Source organism: Canis aureus, chromosome 24, assembly GCF_053574225.1.
Source record: "Canis aureus isolate CA01 chromosome 24, VMU_Caureus_v.1.0, whole genome shotgun sequence".
NCBI lineage: Eukaryota > Metazoa > Chordata > Mammalia > Carnivora > Canidae > Canis > Canis aureus.
Window position 1 is genome coordinate 20,477,483 of NC_135634.1, and position 18,229 is coordinate 20,495,711.

The 18,229-nt window shown below is 38.0% G+C and overlaps 2 protein-coding genes across 11 annotated transcripts in view; one reads left to right on the plus strand and one right to left on the minus strand.

Annotated features, from left to right (window-relative positions):
- Positions 1-18,229, plus strand: part of PALLD (palladin, cytoskeletal associated protein) — a 408,251-nt gene that overhangs the window by 371,650 nt on the left and 18,372 nt on the right. For 6 of the 8 annotated variants that reach the window (XM_077868505.1, XM_077868503.1, XM_077868506.1 and 3 more), the window contains 5 exons: positions 6,854-6,989; positions 10,053-10,151; positions 10,946-10,996; positions 12,218-12,439; positions 16,254-16,403. In XM_077868505.1, the coding sequence (XP_077724631.1) occupies positions 6,854-6,989; positions 10,053-10,151; positions 10,946-10,996; positions 12,218-12,439; positions 16,254-16,403 (658 nt within the window). The remainder of the gene's footprint in view (positions 1-6,853; positions 6,990-10,052; positions 10,152-10,945; positions 10,997-12,217; positions 12,440-16,253; positions 16,404-18,229) is intronic. The other 2 variants (XM_077868504.1, XM_077868507.1) reach the window with 1 other exon arrangement.
- CBR4 (carbonyl reductase 4) overlaps positions 1-18,229 on the minus strand; it is a 207,510-nt gene that overhangs the window by 108,837 nt on the left and 80,444 nt on the right. The window contains exon 5 of one of the 3 annotated variants that reach the window (XM_077868515.1): positions 16,587-16,727. The exons of the other annotated variants lie outside the window; for them this stretch is intronic. Within the exon in view, the coding sequence (XP_077724641.1) occupies positions 16,681-16,727 (47 nt within the window). The 3' untranslated portion in view covers positions 16,587-16,680. Of the gene's footprint in view, positions 1-16,586; positions 16,728-18,229 lie in introns of those variants that run through there. 3 annotated transcript variants of the gene reach the window in all.

An 18,229-nucleotide genomic window follows, 5' to 3' on the forward strand; every position in this document is an offset into this window, starting at 1 on the left:
CTGATGATGATTCCGTTGAATTGTCTGCCCCAAGAACCGGTCAGGATCAGACCTGCTCATCCTGGGTGGCTTTCTACCAAGTAGTGATATTGTGCACACGTGTGTGAGTTTACTTTTTAGAGAAGCCAAAAGGCAATGTGAAGAGAACTTAATATTTTTATAAAGACATCTATTTACATTTCCAGTTTGCCAGCTTTTTCAGCTTATAAGTCTGAGATATATGAAACAAAAAAAATCAGGGAATTCAACACCATACCATTCCTTGGTTTCCAGAGTCACTTCATCTCTTCACCTTTCAGAATATTCTTGTTTTTTTAAATACATAATTCCTAGGATTTTTAGTTATCTTTAGTGGAGGAATAAGAAGTATACCCATTCCATCTATGTCCTGTGTTTTTTTTAGTTAGTATTAGTTCCTTTTTTTTTTAAGATTTTATTTATTTATTCATGAGAGACAGAGAGAGAGAGAGAGAGAGAGAGAGAGGCAGAGACACAGGCAGAAGGAGAAGCAGGCTCCATACAGGGAGCCTGATGTGGGACTCGATCCCGGGACTCCAGGATCACATCTGGGGCCAAAGGCAGGCGTGAGCTATCCGGGGATCCCAAGACATCTATTTTCCATTAGGTATGAGTTCAAGTTATCCACTTGTACTCTAACAGTTTAGGCTTCATAATAAAATTCAGTTAGGAAAAAATAGAATTGATACACAAAAACTCAGTCTGTATATCAAGCTCTTTTACATATTAATTCACACATTACATTCTTGAATATGAAGGATTCCTCATGGCCAACATGTTAATGATTTTGTGGAGCTTACTGTCAGATATTACTGAATATGAGAAGAGAATAAGAGGACTTTCAGTAGTTAGAATAGGTTCTTTGGTTTGCTAGATAGGCATATTACCTTTTAAATCAATATTGTACTCTGGAGATCTGAGTTTCTGGAATACACCAACAGAACTGACCTGGAATAATATATCAAGGGCTGGATGCTTTCAAGATTATTCAGTAGCCAAGAAAAAAAAAAAAAAAGAAAGAAAGAAAGAAAGAAAACCTCCTAGGATTTGTTGGTGGTTGCATCTGGAAGATTTTACCTTCCAGATGCTTGTGTGTATGTTTTACCCCCAGCCACATGAATAGTAAATGGTGAGTGACTTACTGTTGAAACTAGAGTAAACAGACCAGTAATATTTTTTGCACAGTTGGGCTGAATTGTGTATACACTGATGTATTTATATTCAGTGTGGGAGGCTTATATGAATTGTTTACTGGCTAAGATCTGCTTCTGAGTATGGGTTTCTGTGAAGAGTTCTGGTTTTAGTAACAGTTTACTTTAAAAAAGCATGTAAGCATTTTTATGTTTAATTGTACAAACCATCATGAAAGGAGATCATCTCTTTGTCACCAAGTACCCTTTTTAAAATTTCCTAATGAGTTGTTGCTCTTCATTTATCAGAAGTCGTGCCATTTGGGAGAACCCGCCATGGCCATTTTACATTACATTACAACAAAGAATTAGTTTTATAGGAAAACAAACTCAGTTGCCAAAATTTTGCCCTGAAAACTTATAACTGTTTTTTTCTTTCTGTTGTCTCTCCCAGAAAGGAAGACTCCATTTTGGTTCCTACTGTAACATTTTATACTAACTCTTAACTCTGCTCAGTTTTTAATGCAATTGCTTGAAGTGTTTTCTGAATTACATTAATCCAGATGAGATACTCCCTGAAAAAAAGAAGAGGTTCCACAGGGTGAGAAGTTCTGTATCCTGTACCTCTTTCCTCAGGCTCCTTCAGCCCCTGAAACCTTTGCCCTGCCCGGCTCTGCTGTAGGTCTTCACACTCACTGGGGCCTCAGCAGTAATTTCACCTCCTCACACCTGTGACTGACCTCACTGTGTAATATAGTCATCCACTCACACCCCTGTCCCATCATAGGACTTACCACCCTCCTGCCATGTCCCTCCTTCCACCCCAAAGGGGTGGGAAGTAAAACTTCCCATCTCTCTGCCATCCCCAACATAGAATATAATTTTTCTAAGTAGAGTCACTTAGTTTTGTTCAACATTGTATTCCAAGCACCTAGAACAGAGCTGAATACTGAAATGCCACTCAATAAAGGTTATTTGCACCTTTTTCGAAACCAATCAAGAGTTCTTGGCATGTTTTTAAACTCCTTTCCCTCTTTCATTCCATTCCCCCAGTATTGTCTTCATGATTCACTTCCATACTGGATAGTTTCCGTTGGCCTCCAGAGCCATTCTTAGTATGCCAGGCATTGATATAAGTGATTATGTAGTAGCTCGTGTCCTTTCCCTTATAATCCTGTGAGATATATGCTATTAATACCCACGTTTGGGACGTCTGGGTGGCTCAGCTGTTGAGCATCTGCTCAGGGTGTGACCTGAGAGTCCCGGGACTGAGTCCCACATCAGCTCTTTGCAGGGAGCCTGCATCTCCCTCTGCCTGTGTCTCTGCCTCTCTCTCTGTGTGTCTCTCATGAATAAATAAAGTCTCAAAATTTTTTTTTAAAATACCCATGTTTTACACCTTACAGAGGAGGAAACCAAGGCACATAGCCATTACTAACTAGCCCAAACCACAGTATTTTAAGCAGGAAAAAATAAATAAAAGAGATTCTCCCGTCTGCATCTTTATTCCTGCTGAGTCTGAATTCCCCCCCTCCCCATCCCTACTCTGCTACCTCTTTCATGAGTCTTTGGCATTCATGCTAACCAGCACTCTTCTCTACTTCCTTTTTAACTCCCATTGCACCTAAAATTACTACAACATAGTCTGTTCATTTTTCCAACTTGATTATTAACCCCTTGGGATCAAAGACCACCCTTTAGGATTTGGCTATCTTCTCCTTGTCACATAGAATACTGTTGAGACTATCGTGATGATACTTTTGGTTTATTATTATTTTTCACTATTATACATAGAAATTCTAATGCCCAGAATTCCAAGATATCAGGTGACACAGTCATTTACCTTACAAACCAACTATTGAGTTACAGGCTTAACAGAATTTGTATTGATGTATTTGCCTAGCATTGTGCCTTGCTAAATACATATACTCAGTAAGTATCTGTGCAGTGACTGTTAGACATTTAAGAACCTTTCAATTAACTGATTTGATTTCAGTGTTAATTGTTCAGAACCAAGAAAACATGTACCTTAAATTCTGGAGTAAAAAAAAATGTCTTTAAAATAGGAAATAGAGTAAATGCCCTACTAGTGCTTGTGATCTTGATATGTTTAGGGAATCACCTTGTTCAATCTAGAATGACCAGGGTTTTTATCTGGGTCAATGAATAATTTTAATTGCACTCTGAAAGAGTAAAATACCTGGGTGGCAGAAACCCGCATCAAGGTGAATGGCTTCTCTATGAAATGTACCAGACAGAGCAGTCATTCTTTAGTTCCCTAAAAAAGTCAAGTACACTGAAAAATGCTTTTTAAGCCACAGGATTTATTCTGCCATGAATGGACAGGTGTTTACTTGTCGAAGAGGACTTGTGGCTGTCGTGTAAAAGCCCAGTCTCTGTTTCGGTTGTGTAGGTGATCTCTTCTGTCCTTCATAGCCATCCTTTGCCCCTTTCTTTCTTATTTGTGCAGAGAACACGGCTCTCAGTGTATTCTGCTTGCAGAGAGACAGTGAAGCTTCTGTCATCAAAGGCTGCTCATCATTCCATAGTTGTGCAACTCGTTTATGTTGTCAAGTTTAAAGTAATAATAGGAACCTGTGTGTTCCCAATAATATGTGATGTAACACAGAGCTAGCTTTCATTTTACCTTTCAGGGGACTTCAGAACCTACCTCTTCTAGTTCTCAGATGTAAGGCTTGGGTCAAAAGCAGCACAGAACTTTATTTCTAAAACTGAGTGATTTTTGTGTGTTCTGAGCCTGATTTTTTACATGTGGCTTGATTATAGATAGTTTTGGGATAATTATTCTTGCCTGAGAAGAGAAGGGAAGGTAGAGAAGTCAGAATAAATAAAAATCTTAAAAAAAAAAAAAGAAAAGAAAAGAAAAAGAAGAAGTGAAGGTAGAGAGGTAGATAGTGCATTTATTCACTTATTCTGTGAATGTTACTTTAGGGTCTGCTATTCGACAAGCATTGTGATAAAGAGGCACAGTGTGAGAGGGACAATTAAAAAGAACGTATACTAATAAAGTTTGATAAGTGCTATGAAGAAAAATATGGTACAATAACTAATGGGTAGACTTGGTCAGGGTCTTCCTTTCCAAGGAGACTTTAGACTGAGGCCTGAAGGATGACAGTGTGGTCCTGTACGGGCCAGCAGCTCCAGGCTGGGGGAAGCTGGCACAGCATGCACGTTTTTGTTAAAGGATTGGATGGTATTAAAAATTGAGGTTGTAGGTCATGATTCCTGTGGCTCTTACTGTTCATGTGTCACAGCTTCATTGCTCAGCTCCTTAAAAATCAAGATCAACTGCCAGGGAGTAGGGTACAGCAAAGCCTGACCTAGTCTTTGATATTCAAACAGAGAATATCACAATATTTCCTTTAATACTAGTGTTTAACACCCTCCATTTGAACTTCAGGGCAAATGACTAGAAAGGAAGGACCTGGAAAAGCTATCAGGATACTTTCTGCTCTAGGTATCAGAAGATTCAACTTCCAGTAGGTTAAATATACCTGGTTTATCAATTTACTTGAATGTGGGGTCAGGCGGTTCCAGGGTAGGTCACCTGTATCAGGCTCCGGGGGCTCTGTCTTTCTAAGCTGTCATCATCAGCATGTTGTGGGTTCTCCCCTCGTGGCCAGTGTGGATGCAGCCATTTGGGGCATTACATTTTGACATAGTGGTAGCCAGTGAAAGAGGGACATTTCTTCTGTGTGTTGCTTTTTAGAGGTGAGAAGCTTTAACTAGAGCACCTCATCCTTTCCCACTTCCACTTCCTCAATCTCCATGGCCAGGCTCCATCCCATGCCTCTGGCTATACTAATCACTATCCGGGGATTGAGACCACTCAAATTAACTTCCATCAGTCACCCCTGAGTCTGGGGAGGTGGTCACCTTCTCTGAGCACACTGGAGGGTGAACCAACAAAATCAAGGGAAGTTTAGCAGGGAAGCAAGAATGGATAGGAGGAGCACAGCCCTCAGGATGCTGTGGTATTATTGATGAGGGCTGAGTGCACAGGGGTTACGGGATGCTCATGTTTTCTCTTGTGTATTTAGTGATTGTCTTGTTTCCAGCATTTTTGGATGAAATGATAATAAGCAGAGGGTTTGGTGAAACTCAGTGTTAATTTGCATCCTCGGCCTTACTAGTGCTTTCTACCGTATCAGTGAAGCAGTATCCAGGACACGATGCCTTGACACCTTTGCAGTAAACTTTTTTTAAAATTTAGAAATGCCTTATCAAATAAAACATGTAAGGAAGGAAGCAAAGATAGTGTATATATATATATATTTTTTTTTAAAAAGAATAATAAAGTCATACCTGTTTCTAGTACCTTTGAAGGCTCCCTATGTGACCCTCCCCAGTCACATCCACAGCTATCCTCGAGAGATAACCACTACCCTGAATTTTTGACTTAATCCTTATCTTACCTGTCTTAATGGTTTATATATGTATGTTTCCCTAAGTTTATTTCTCAAACATTTTTATGTATCAGAATCACCTAGAGGACTTGTTAAAACAGATTGCTGGATCCTAAACCCAGGGCTTCTGATTCAGTAGGTCTGGAGTGAGTCCAAAAATCCACATTTCTAACAGTTTCTCAGGTAATATGGATGCTGGTGATCCAAGGACCACCCTTCGAGAACCCCTGCTTTGGCAGAGAACTGCTTAGTTTTTGTCTGTTCATAAATGGAAGCGTATTTTATGTGTTCTTTAACTTGTTTTTTTAAAAACTTGACATTATGTTTTTGAAATTCAGCCTTGGTGATATGGGTAGCTACAGGTCAGTCATGCATTTTCACTAAGAATATAGTTTGTTTTTTTGTTTTGTTTTGTTTTACTATATAGTACTCTTTTTCTCTTGGATCTTTCCCCACAGCCCCGTGAGGGAAAAGGTAGGGGGCGGCAAATTGCTTAAGGCACCAACAAATGTGATTCCCCACCCACCAAGTATCCAGCACCAGTGACCCCTGGCTCTCATGGCTGAGGGCATTGTTGCCACCCTTAGAAAGAAGAGTTCTGAGGTGCCACTTATCTCAGAGCCCTAGGCTCTCCAGAAGGTTTAGGAGGCTCACGGTGTTGTGGTGTACCAGGCATAGCAAGACCTGCAGAACCTCCAGGGCCCTCCACTAATCAAATCAGGATAGAAAAGAACACCCTATATTTGCCTAGAGTGAGCTAAACACTGTTGTTGAATAAATTGCAAAGGACCAGAGGACTGAATTTACAAAAGTGTACGAGGAATATATTCTCTTTCAAAAATGCTCAATAGCCATATATGTTACATATGTTTATACTTGTTTATAGGAAATGTTAAAAAAGTTGCCCAAAGTCACAAACCTAATACCAGGCAGAGTCAGATTTGAAGTCTTTCTGTGATTACAAATCACATTGTGTTTTCACTTTACTGCCTTCCTGGGACTAAAACACCAGGCATTCCCTGTTCTTGGCATTTCTCTAACCACTGAAACACACTCCCTCAGGTATGTCCACTTTCTCTGAAAACTGGTTCCAATTACTGTTACCTAAACACTGGAACCAGCTTTCATGGTTCTTTCCATAATTAGTTGGAATAGATATAGTATTGGAAAAGAGTGGGATACACTGACACATTGTACTGTCTTTGTTGGACTTGAATGTTTGGCTTGGATTTATGTGCTTGACAACTGACTATATTGCCTTGTGCTCTTTTCCTGCAGGGGATTTCCAAAGAAGGCCAATAGAACTGCTAGAATAGCTTCTGATGAGGAGATTCAAGGCACAAAGGACGCTGTCATTCAAGACCTGGAACGAAAACTTCGCTTCAAGGAGGACCTCCTGAACAATGGCCAGCCGGTATGCAGAGATGGATTTGGGGCCTGAGCTTGGAATACTAGCTCTTCACATCAGAGAGCTCTTTTGTCACTTTGGTTCTTACAATTTGTGTATAAAATTGATCTTATTACTCCTAAATCTCAATGTTCTTCTTAGCATTATGGCCTCAGTGTCGGGGGAAGGAAGAAAGTAGAATAGGCTCCCCTCTAGTTGGCCTTCACTATTTACTGCCATTCATGAAAACCATTTTTGGAGTGAAGATAGCAAGTTGGAGATAAAGAGGAAGGGATGATTTTAAGGTGAGGAGTAAAACAAATGAACTGCAACATTACAAAGAAAAAGGAACAAATCCAGGCTGGGTAGGAGGGGAAAAGTGTGCTCTGGAATGATCTGTATCTACCAAAAGTACCAAAAGGAGAGTTTGGATTCTATTCCATGGACTGCTTCTACACATAGAAAATCTTCACTAAGGAAACAAATCCTGATGTCCAGTACCATTCTAGTAGACCATTACTAGATTCTGATTCAGATTCAGTAATCTGAAAGAGTAATGCTTGTTTCACAATATTGTTCTAGTATCTGTACAATAGATCTGGTAAAAAATACAGGTATATAAGATGTTTTTGCCATTGGACTTAAATGTTTCCTCACCAGTTGTTTCTCATTTTTATTGACCCTTCTTCTTATCACGTCCAAGATTTTTAAGAGGACAGGAAGAACAAGTCCCACAAATAAGGTGAAGTCTGAAAAGAGCCTTCTGTGGTTTTATTTTAGAATTATCACCAGAAAAATTTGCCTGGATCATAAGTAAAAGAAAAGGGCCTCTTTGTATAAAATCTCCCTCTCAGGCACCTTTTTCAGAATAGAAAGCTCTCTATGCTAAATATATTTGCTAGGAATTTTAATTATCACACACTGATAAATAAAAATGTAAGAACAGCCCATGTTTGATTGGAAAGGTGGAGGAGAGAGGAAGGGTGCTGAATGCTGCTTTTAATTAGGGCATCCTTTTTTTTTTTTTTTTTCTTAAAGATTTTATTTATTTATTCATGATAGTCACACAGAGAGAGAGAGAGGCAGAGACATAGGCAGAGGGAGAAGCAGGCTCCATGCAGGGAGCCCGACGTGGGATTCGATCCCGGTTCTCCAGGATCGTGCCCCGGGCCAAAGGCAGGCGCCAAACCGCTGCGCCACCCAGGGATCCCTTATTAGGGCATCCTAATCTGAGTTCAGGAAGATTAAAATTCTAATGAGAATTTGTGCTGGTCATTCATTTCATTGAGAATAGAAGATTTTCACAAAGGGAAAATATTTTCTCCCTGAAATAAGTAATAGCGTGTATAAATGTGCATACTCTGGAAGTTTTCCCTGGCTCTGTCATCTAAAGCCTTTGAAAGATTAAACCAGATACTTAAGGGAACTTACTCAAGCCAGGTAAAGGCATTTCTCCAGTTTTTTGGTTTTGGGGGGGGTTTTGTTGTTTTCTTGGGTCTCTGTTGAAATATTTCTAATTCCCTTGGTTAAAGAGACTTAAGAGTTCGATAAGCTGTTATATCATACTATATATATTATGTGTATATTTACATTTATCTATTTAGTAGTGACATTCCCAGCGAGTTCCATCAATTTCTGCATTTGTGAGCTCAAAATGCTAATGTTACATATTATTCCATTACTTATTTTTGGCTTCTATAGACAGGGCTTGGATATCCACACAGCCTAGTGGTTTAGAAACAAAACTGAAGTAAATTTGGCTTTTACTGGTAGCAGGTGCTTTCTGGCAAAGGACTAGGTATCAAATTGACATTTCTGCTTATCAGGAAAGGGGTGGAGAGGACTCCAGTCCTACCTTCGTTGATACAGTTCTCCATGAAAACATTAGGAAGGCTTTTAAGAGAGCAGGTATTTAAAATTCTCTTTGAAAACTGAATTCAGTGATTCTTTAACAGATGTGAGAAAATTAATTTGAATAATAACATACCGGGACCGAGACAGTCCAAGCACCAAACACCTACCTCTCCTTCTTCTAATCCTCTGCCCCCATTTTAGTAAATGAAATAATAGGAACTTCAGGACTATTTGTCATTGGCACTGACTTGTTTCACTTCCCGGTTTCAGCTGGGACTGGAACCAGCAATTACTGGAAATTGTAAATTTATTCAACATATTTTCCTGATTAGAGAGTTTCCAATAGAATTTACATCTATGTTCAGAAGTTTTGGATGTTCACTGAAATAACTTCTGTAATTTTTTAAAGATTCTGCTTTACTAATCATTATCTATTCTCTCTTGTGAACTGAACACTTGGTTATGGGACAAGGGGTCTCTGAGAGTTCTTCCCAGACTGTGATTCTACGGCATTTTAGAACCAAAGCTCAAAGGCAGGAAACAGCCCAATAGACAGAACAAAGACGTTGGCATTTCTTCTAAGAATGGCCCAGCAAGTGTGTGTTGGCCAGATCTGGAGCACTGGTTACTCGATGCAAGACCATTACCACTTTGCCTGATGGCCAAGCAGTCTGCCTCTGAGTAGAATCTGGAATTATGGATATTAGCTTTGGCAAGTACCTTTCACAGTCCTTTGCCTGATTCGCCTAGTGCTGTCATCCTTTGTGGACTGTTACATTTGCCTACATGCACCTGTTACACGGCGGCCAAGGAAGTGCCCTTAGCAGTGAGGATCCCAAACAGCACCGGCATGGCCAGCGAGTCTACAACTTCCCTCATCAGAGGCTTGGAGCCGACTAGGCTGTTTTCGAAGCTTGTGAATGGCCATCAAAATAACATTTCCTTTAAAAAATATTTTGCTACTTGAATATCTTTTTTCTCTATGTGTATCGTTAAGGATTCGTATAGGACATGTATTTTCTTTGTGGTCTCTGCCACTGAGACTGGAAGGGAGTGACAGAACACTTGAAGAGAGGGAAGGAAACAGACTCCTTTTACAGACAGGTATCTGAAGGTTGAGAGAAAATAGTTACAGAAAACATCAAAAGTCATTTTTAAAAATTCTTGTTTGTGAGGCAGTATGTATGTAATTGTGAATGTTCTAATTTTGTATTTTTTGTGGTTTACTCTGTTTAGAGGTTAACATATGAAGAAAGAATGGCTCGTCGATTACTAGGTGCTGACAGTGCAACTGTTTTTAATATTCAGGAGCCAGAAGAGGAAACAGCTAATCAGGTACTGTGTTCTTATGGACAAATTAGAAAAATAGTAATTATTCTGTCCCCTCCCCCCATCCTCTTTATGGACACTATTCTTGGGATCACTTCTGTGGGAAGCATAGGACAAGTCAAAAGAAAGGCAGTATTAATATCACCAACTCATAGCTAATATTTATTGAGCACAAAGCATGTGCCAGACAGCTGTGTTAAGTGACTGATGAGAGTTATTTCAGTGATATCTGTTCTTTTTATCTTATTGATTAGTTTATTCTCCTTTCAAGTATCTTTCTGTTTTTCCTGTCCTGTGCTTCATTGCAAAATACATATTGTAGAGAAACATATTTTCACTGAAATTGTTTGACATAGCTAGTGAATATTTCCAATTATATTCATAACATCTAGTCAAAGTAAGATATCTGTGTATAGAAAAAAACTGTCTTTATTTTCCTTCACATATATAGTTACAAATAACTAATCAGCAGAAAACCTAGATTGCTATTTTTGTTCCCTTCCTACCACAAAAAGAAAAGGTTACTTCATGAATTTGATGGAAGCTGTTTTATAATCTCCACTGCTTCTACTTGGAGTTTCTAGATATAGTCTCAAGATTAAAGGAAGCTTTTTAAAACAAGTTTAAAGGATCAAGTAAATTCTCATAGATGTTGAGAAATAGGTCTGTCTTCAATATCTGAGGATTTTTCTGTGTGAAATATTGCTACTACAAAATTTTCAACTGAAAGAAGACTAGAAATCTTTCTAGGTTCTTATTTCTGTTATTAGTTTTCACTTCTTTTTTTTCTACCATTACAGGAAATTGAGTCTCCTCATGCTTCTGTAGGGAGTACTCTGGACGGTCAAAAGGTTAAGCTTTTCACCTTTCTCCTCCTTCTGGTCTTTCACTGTATCTGTTTTCTTGTGTTCTTCCTTGTTTACCTGTGTATCTGTCTTTACTGCCATATTATTAATTACAAATACTATGACCAGTGTCTGTTTTTACTTAATATCAGATGAACAGAATTACTACAGTCAGTTTGCTTTTTGCTACTTGAATATCTTTACAAAGATATTTAAGAAAAAAATATATTTACAAACTTGAATTTGATTCTGTCACTAGTGAATACTCTGAACTATAAATTGTTAAAAGTGTCTCATTTGTTAATACCTTTCTGGGGGAAAACTCACTAATTCTCAAACTGACTAATCTGATAGTAAGTAGAATAAAACAGCTCATGTATTCTTTGCAGTTTTATTCATACTGCTGTATTTCTTCCCTCAAGACAACAGTTTTTTAAAGGTGGGGTAGCTTCTTTATGAAAAAACCGAGTTAAAACATCTTTTATTTGTTACTAAATAGAGACTATTTTGTAACAGGCTGCCTTGTTGTCATTATACTTTGTAAGCAGGAGAACTGTAGAATCCACCTTATCACCATAGGATGTTGATGGCCACTTTGCTTTTGTCTTATTAATCCAAATTTTGACTGGACTGTCAATCCTGTTTTTCTTTTAAAGAGGGTGGAGAGTAGTGCCTACTAGCTGCAAAGCCGAGGAGGAGATCAGAGGCAATGGGGCTGAGGATTATTAGGAGTGAAAAACAAATGCCATTTTTCCATTATTCACGTGATAAAATGTTATGTAATAGTGCGGCTGCCTTCCATATGAACTGTTGCCCTTCTGAAGAGCTGCACCACCCTGCATCAGCTTTCCCCCTACAGCAAGAAATCCATGTTCCATCATGTTTTATTTTTGTGAACAATTTAGGAATACAAAGCTGTTACCTTTTCCTTTCTTTCCTCACCCCCACCCCTCCCACTCCTCCACTCCCCACCCCCACCAAGAGAAAAGAGAAAGAAATTCATCTTCATAGTTCCTGGGGGAAGGAGGATGATAAGACTTGAAGACAATTTGAAATATCATATATACTTACTTCCAGATGTTTTTTGTTTTATATGGAATTGAGCTGGGCTCTGGTAAAAATATCACTGTCTTCTTAGTGTCACTGGAGAGGAGAGTAAGACTCATGAGACACATGGGACCACAAGGGATCGAGGTTGCTAATGTGACCTTTTTTTTCCTGAGACAGGAATATAAAGTGTCCAGCTGTGAACAGAGACTCATCAGTGAGATCGAGTATAGGCTAGAAAGGTCTCCTGTGGATGAATCAGGTGATGATATCCAGTTTGGGGACGTGCCTGTGGAAAATGCAGTGGCACCATTCTTTGAGATGAAGCTGAAACACTACAAGATCTTCGAGGGAATGCCTGTAACTTTCACATGCAGAGTGACTGGGAACCCAAAGCCAAAGGTAAGCAAGCTGAAAAAAGGTGGCTTTTTCAGAGTCCTGTGTTCTGAGGAAGTTTAGCTTCTACAATATAGCATGTGTAACAAGAGGAAGAGGTACAGACTACCTTTCTCAGTCTCAGGATGTCAAATGTTTGAAGTACTTGTAAGTTCCAGACCTTCCTCAGGAGGCATCAGAAGCCAGAAAGAGTGGAAGAAGGGTTGAATTTGGGTTTGAAGACAGGAATGGGAAAGTAACAATTAAATAATCGACAAGGAGCTTTTCATACACCTGCATCATTTCCTTATGTGATGTTATCAGTGTCACTCTCAAATCGCAGGTGCCTGAACTGAGCTCAGGGAGGTTTAATTAACTTGCTCCAGGTCAAGGAGCTGGTGAGTGGCCAGGCTGGAACCCGAGCCCCATGCCATGTGCCATACGGAAGCAGCATTTAACACGGATTACGAAAACTTCAGATCTTTAATCTGCAAAACCAAGGCTTCCTGTATTTACAAGGGGCTAAGGACTAGAATACTGTTGAGGAGGAATAATTAAAGGAATTTCTGATATTTGGGAGAGCTAGGCTGACATACATGGGAGCCCTCTCTCTACAGACACATGGAAACAGCTGGATAAAGAGTTGCTCTGTCTTTAAAGGGAGACAAGAGTAACTGCTCACTGGTCCAGAAAGCAATAAACAGGATTACACTTTTTCCCTAGAACTTGGGAAAAAAGAATAAAAAAGGGTGCCCATGAGAAATGGAAACTCCACATTGACACTATCTCACGATATGAAGCCAGAAGCTGAGAAATTAATACGAAATTTAGTCCAAGATGATTAAAAACCCTGTTTCTGGGAGAAGCAAGCAAAAACTGTCCAAAAAATACTCACAATTTGGGGCATATCAGACTTCTGCAGTGTAAGAGGGAGGAAGAAATTCACAGTGAAAACTTACAGATCATAGGAGAAACAATGATGAGAATAAATAGCAAAAGAAAATAGAAACTCAAGTATTGCACAGTATTGAACAGTGTTAAGTGAACTATAAGATAAAACTATGTTTAAAATGATTGAAACAATGTTAAAAGAAATAGAAATTTTAATGAAAAAAACAAGACAGTACCAAAGACCAGGCAAATTTGTAAAATAAGCATATAGAAATGAAAAATACACTCACTGAAATTAAAAGCCTAACAGTGGTATCACAGAGAAAGAGCAAAGAAAATAGCCTTAACTTTCCAAACTCCTATCCACCTCTTCATAAGATGAGATTTTTCTAATACACTGTGTTAGAGAAAACTTCTTAGTTCTTGGCATAACTTGGATAATTGCTGTGTATTCACAAACATGATACCAAATGCATGTACTAAAAATAAACTTGCAGCTTATGAATGAAACTTAACAAGAAATTGGATATTAAACTTCCAAAATGTTCGTAAAAATCCATTATTTTTAAACTTTGCTCAAGGCTAAGGTCATTAATGAAGTTCTAAGATCATTGATTCTTGTTCTAAAGAACACTGTGTTCATCTGAAAGATGGGCTGTTGTGTTTAACGTTACTCTGCTTTTCTAGTATGAATTTAAATGTTTCACAGCTTTAAGAGGCTTAATTTTTTAAGAGTTTTTACTGTTAGGTTGTCTTCTTTCACCTTTCCTTCCTTTCTTCCCTTCCTCCCTCCTGTCCTCACTGCTGTTCTTTTTCTTCCCTCCCTGGTTTATTGAACAACCGTTTCTTCTGCACACATTATATAAATGCACTAGGACTATTAAAGTATGGGATATTCATCATGTTTAAAAAATCCTTTTTTGGGGCTTCAGTTTAAAAAAAGAAAGGAAAAGGTAGTCTACCCTTGACATGCTTGTTCTAATGGAAACATGAGAAGACAAAGGGATTTTTAATTTGCCTTGTTTTCATCTCTTGTACCCTCCCCTTCCCTCTCCGTTAGCAGTCTTGCTAAAATTGTTGGACTCTTTCTTAATTTTCATTTGAACGTTGTATTCCAAGTATGATGGAGGTGAAAAGTATGATTAACAGAGACAAGTCTGAAGAATTGACATAGTAGCAAGAATGCAAATTGTATACTAATTACAGCTTCTCTGTTCCATCAGAAATAATAAAATCGCCAAGCAGAGAATGATAATTATGAAGTATCATGCTTTACCTAATTTCTAGAACTGAGAGTTAAGTCTAGCTGACGATTCATTTTTAGGTTAATAATACAGCCTGTAAATTTAGAGCTAATTAGAAAATGGAAGTTGGAAAAGTTTCAGCAGTCAGATCCCAATTCTTTATGTACTTGTTTAGTGCTAGAGATTTCTAGCCCTTTCCTTTCTTAGAAATGTAAATTTCAGAAAGACTTTTCAGATTCAGAGGCCTTCATTGAGTTGAATTTGAATGCTAGTTGAGGTCTCAATTGGCATATGGATTTACGTTAAGGAAAAAGTTCATTTTAAAAACTGAAGGTTCTAAAGTAGGTTTTTATTCTGTTAGGGACCAAGTTAGGAATGCTTTAGCTGACAACAGAGAACTTGTGGCTTTAAAAGGAGGGATTTGTTTAGTTCCCTAAGTAAGTCTGGGGTGGGTTGATGCAGGCATTATTAGCTCAGCATCTCAGCCACGGGAGGGCTGCTGGCACGTGATTCATCATTAGGGTTCCATGGACCAGCGATTTTATTTTATTTTTTTAAAAGATTTTATTTATTTATTCATGAGACACACACACACACACACACACACAGAGGCAGAAACAGAGGCAGAGGGAGAAGCAGGCTCCGTGCAGGGAGCCCGACGTGGGACTCGATCCCTGGTCTCCAGGATCACACCCGGGGCTGCAGGCGGTGCTAAACCGCTGAGCCACCTGGGCTGCCCGGACCAGCGATTTTAGGTACAGGAGAGGGAAGAGAGGAGGACCTATGAAAGAGGGAATTTGACCATTTTAAAATGTGTGAATTAGTCCAGATTTATTTTTACTTTATTTTTCACATTTAACTTTCTATCAAACCAAATTAAGATATTACTAAAACTTATAAGTTTAAATACAACTGTGTTTTCTTTAACATGGTGCGGAGAGCAAACTTTCAACCTTTGAGCATATGCTCCTTGGCCCACAATGAAAGCACTGGAGCTCCACCCACCACCAATCCTTAACTGGTGGTCATTCCTCACTGCCGCTTTCTTTTTTTTTTTAAGATTTACTTATTTATTAGAGAGAGAGCACCAGAGGCAGAGGGGGGGCAGGAGAGGGAGAAGCAGACTCCAGGCTGAGCAGGGAGCTGGACATGGGGCTCGATCCCAGCACTCTAGGATCATGACCTGAGTTAAAGGCAGTCACTTAACCGACTGAGCCACCAAGGCACCCCTCCCTGCTGTTTTGTCTAACACAATTCAGGGGAATAGTTAGATCTGTTATTCTCTAAAATAACCTTTTTACCTTTCCTTCACAAGTAACACATTTTACTTCAGTGCCTTTCATTCAGTACATGTGAAAATAGAAGTAAAAAGAAAAATGCCTATAGAGCCACTCCAGAAGTCACTATGTCTACATTCAACATTGATCACTCCATATAAATAATGTCAAAAAATATGTGAATAATATGTGAATACCTACTTATACACATATTTTTAAATAAAAAAGATACAATTTTTAAAAACTAAAATAGAATTAAACCTGTTTGTTACCTACCTTTTTCACTCAAAAATCAATTTCCTTTTCAAATATTGTGTTTAATATTTTAACCAATCAGCTGTGCAGGCCACACAGTTATTATTTACCGGTCCCCCAAACAGAGTAGTACTACACACATCCTTAATCTTTCATCACTGTTTCCTTTCACAGATCTATTGGTTTAAAGATGGAAAGCAGATCTCTCCAAAGAATGATCACTACACCATTCAAAGGGATCTTGATGGGACGTGCTCTCTCCATACCACAGCCTCCACCCTAGATGATGATGGGAATTACACAATTATGGCTGCAAACCCTCAGGTAAAGATTAAGGGTATAGGTTTGGCTTTATTTCTGTGTATAGTGCTCATAGGCATTTGTTTGGAGAAAGTAACTGTTTAATTAGAAGGCAGAATCAATGTTCTTTGACTTGAAACTATTTTCCCATATTCCATATCCATTTTGGTTTCGGAGGATAGAAAAATTCTTTGTTTCATTAGTATTTTTTTATTTCATCAAGTGTTTTTCACATGAATAATTCCAATACAGATATGTATTCTTTCTACAGATATTACTTGGGGCCTAATAGGTACACTTCTTATTCAGGTGGTGGGGTTGCAGTGGTGGACAGAACAAAGTTTTGAGCTAGAAAATAAGAAAAGAAACATATTTAAATAATATAATTTCAGATATGATCAAGTTCTATGAAGAAAAAAAAGAAAAGGACAGTGAGTGACATACATAAATATGGTGTAGTAAAAAAAAACCTCAAAAAGTAAAATATTTAAAAGAAATATATACCTACTTAATTCAGTAGAATTTAAGTATATAAATGTAGACAAATTATAATTTTGATAGCATCTGTGTATGGCATTCAGGATTAGTTTCCATCCAAATGTTTTCTCTTGTATTCGTCCTTAGATTTAGGATCATCTGACTTAGAATTTAATAGGTAGCAGTTACTGGTGAATATCAGGTTCTCAATTCAAGCCTGCAAGTTCTTTTTTGAGTGTCAGGTATGTTTTAGGCACTATCTGGGTAGGGAGGATGCAAAAATGAGTAAGAAGTGATTTTGTGTGACAAAATCACAGAGCTCATTGTGTGATAGGGTAATTTTACAAAGTCAGCAGAAGTCATGTAAATAGCAAATTGCACACTTAAAAAAAGGTAAAATTAACAATTTTATTATATAACTAATGAAGATTGTCCAGTGTGTTTTTAAAATCTCTGATCTATTTATATCATTCTATATTTTGTTCTTTCTTTTGAAGAAAACATGAAGTGTTAGAAAATGATACAAATAATTTCAGCAAAGCTTTCACACTTCTAAAAGTTTGTGCAATGTTTATCCTAATATTACACTGTCACATAAACATCAATTTCTGTAATAATATTAAGATTAGAATGAAATTCTAATTTTCCACAAATGAGGTTGTGATAGAGCACAGCAGACTCTACACTCTCAACAGTTTCCATATTAAATATGCACTTTTCTTGAGGTTCTATTTTTTCAATCAATGAATACATGACCATCACCTTGAAAAATAATCAAAAGCACAATTTCTACTAAAAGTTACATTGTAATACTTATTTGTGTTCATTTGGAGGGTGTGAGGAAAGAAGTAGAATTTACTTTTTTCTTTCTAATTCTATTTTCAGTATGTTTCCTTGACTATTACTAACAATTTCAATTTTCAGTTTTCTGCCTATTAAAATAATAGTGAAGAACTCAACAAAATCCAAAATTTCTCTTCTTGCTAGGTCCTTTATTCCTTTAGAAAGGTTGCTATGTATTATAGTGATCGAATTGACTGTGTCTCTTAAGCACTCGCCAATCCTGGTCCTGATGTGAATTTTGAGGCATTTTTCCTAGTGAATGTTTTTAGCACTTATTGGAGTCAGCAGTTTTCTAAAACAACATAAATGTAAAATTGCAATTATGAGTCTGCTTCTAGTCTTCTTCAAATTATACTAAATGTATAATTTGTACATGTATAATTTGTAACATGTATACTAAATGTAGTTTTTACATGTGGAAAAGTTCTAAACAGGGAAGGACTCCATTGGACATGAGCAGAGTTGGAGACTGCATGAAGTTATTAGATAAAGGAGGGCTGCTGAAGATCCCCTTTGTAATGTAGAAGAGG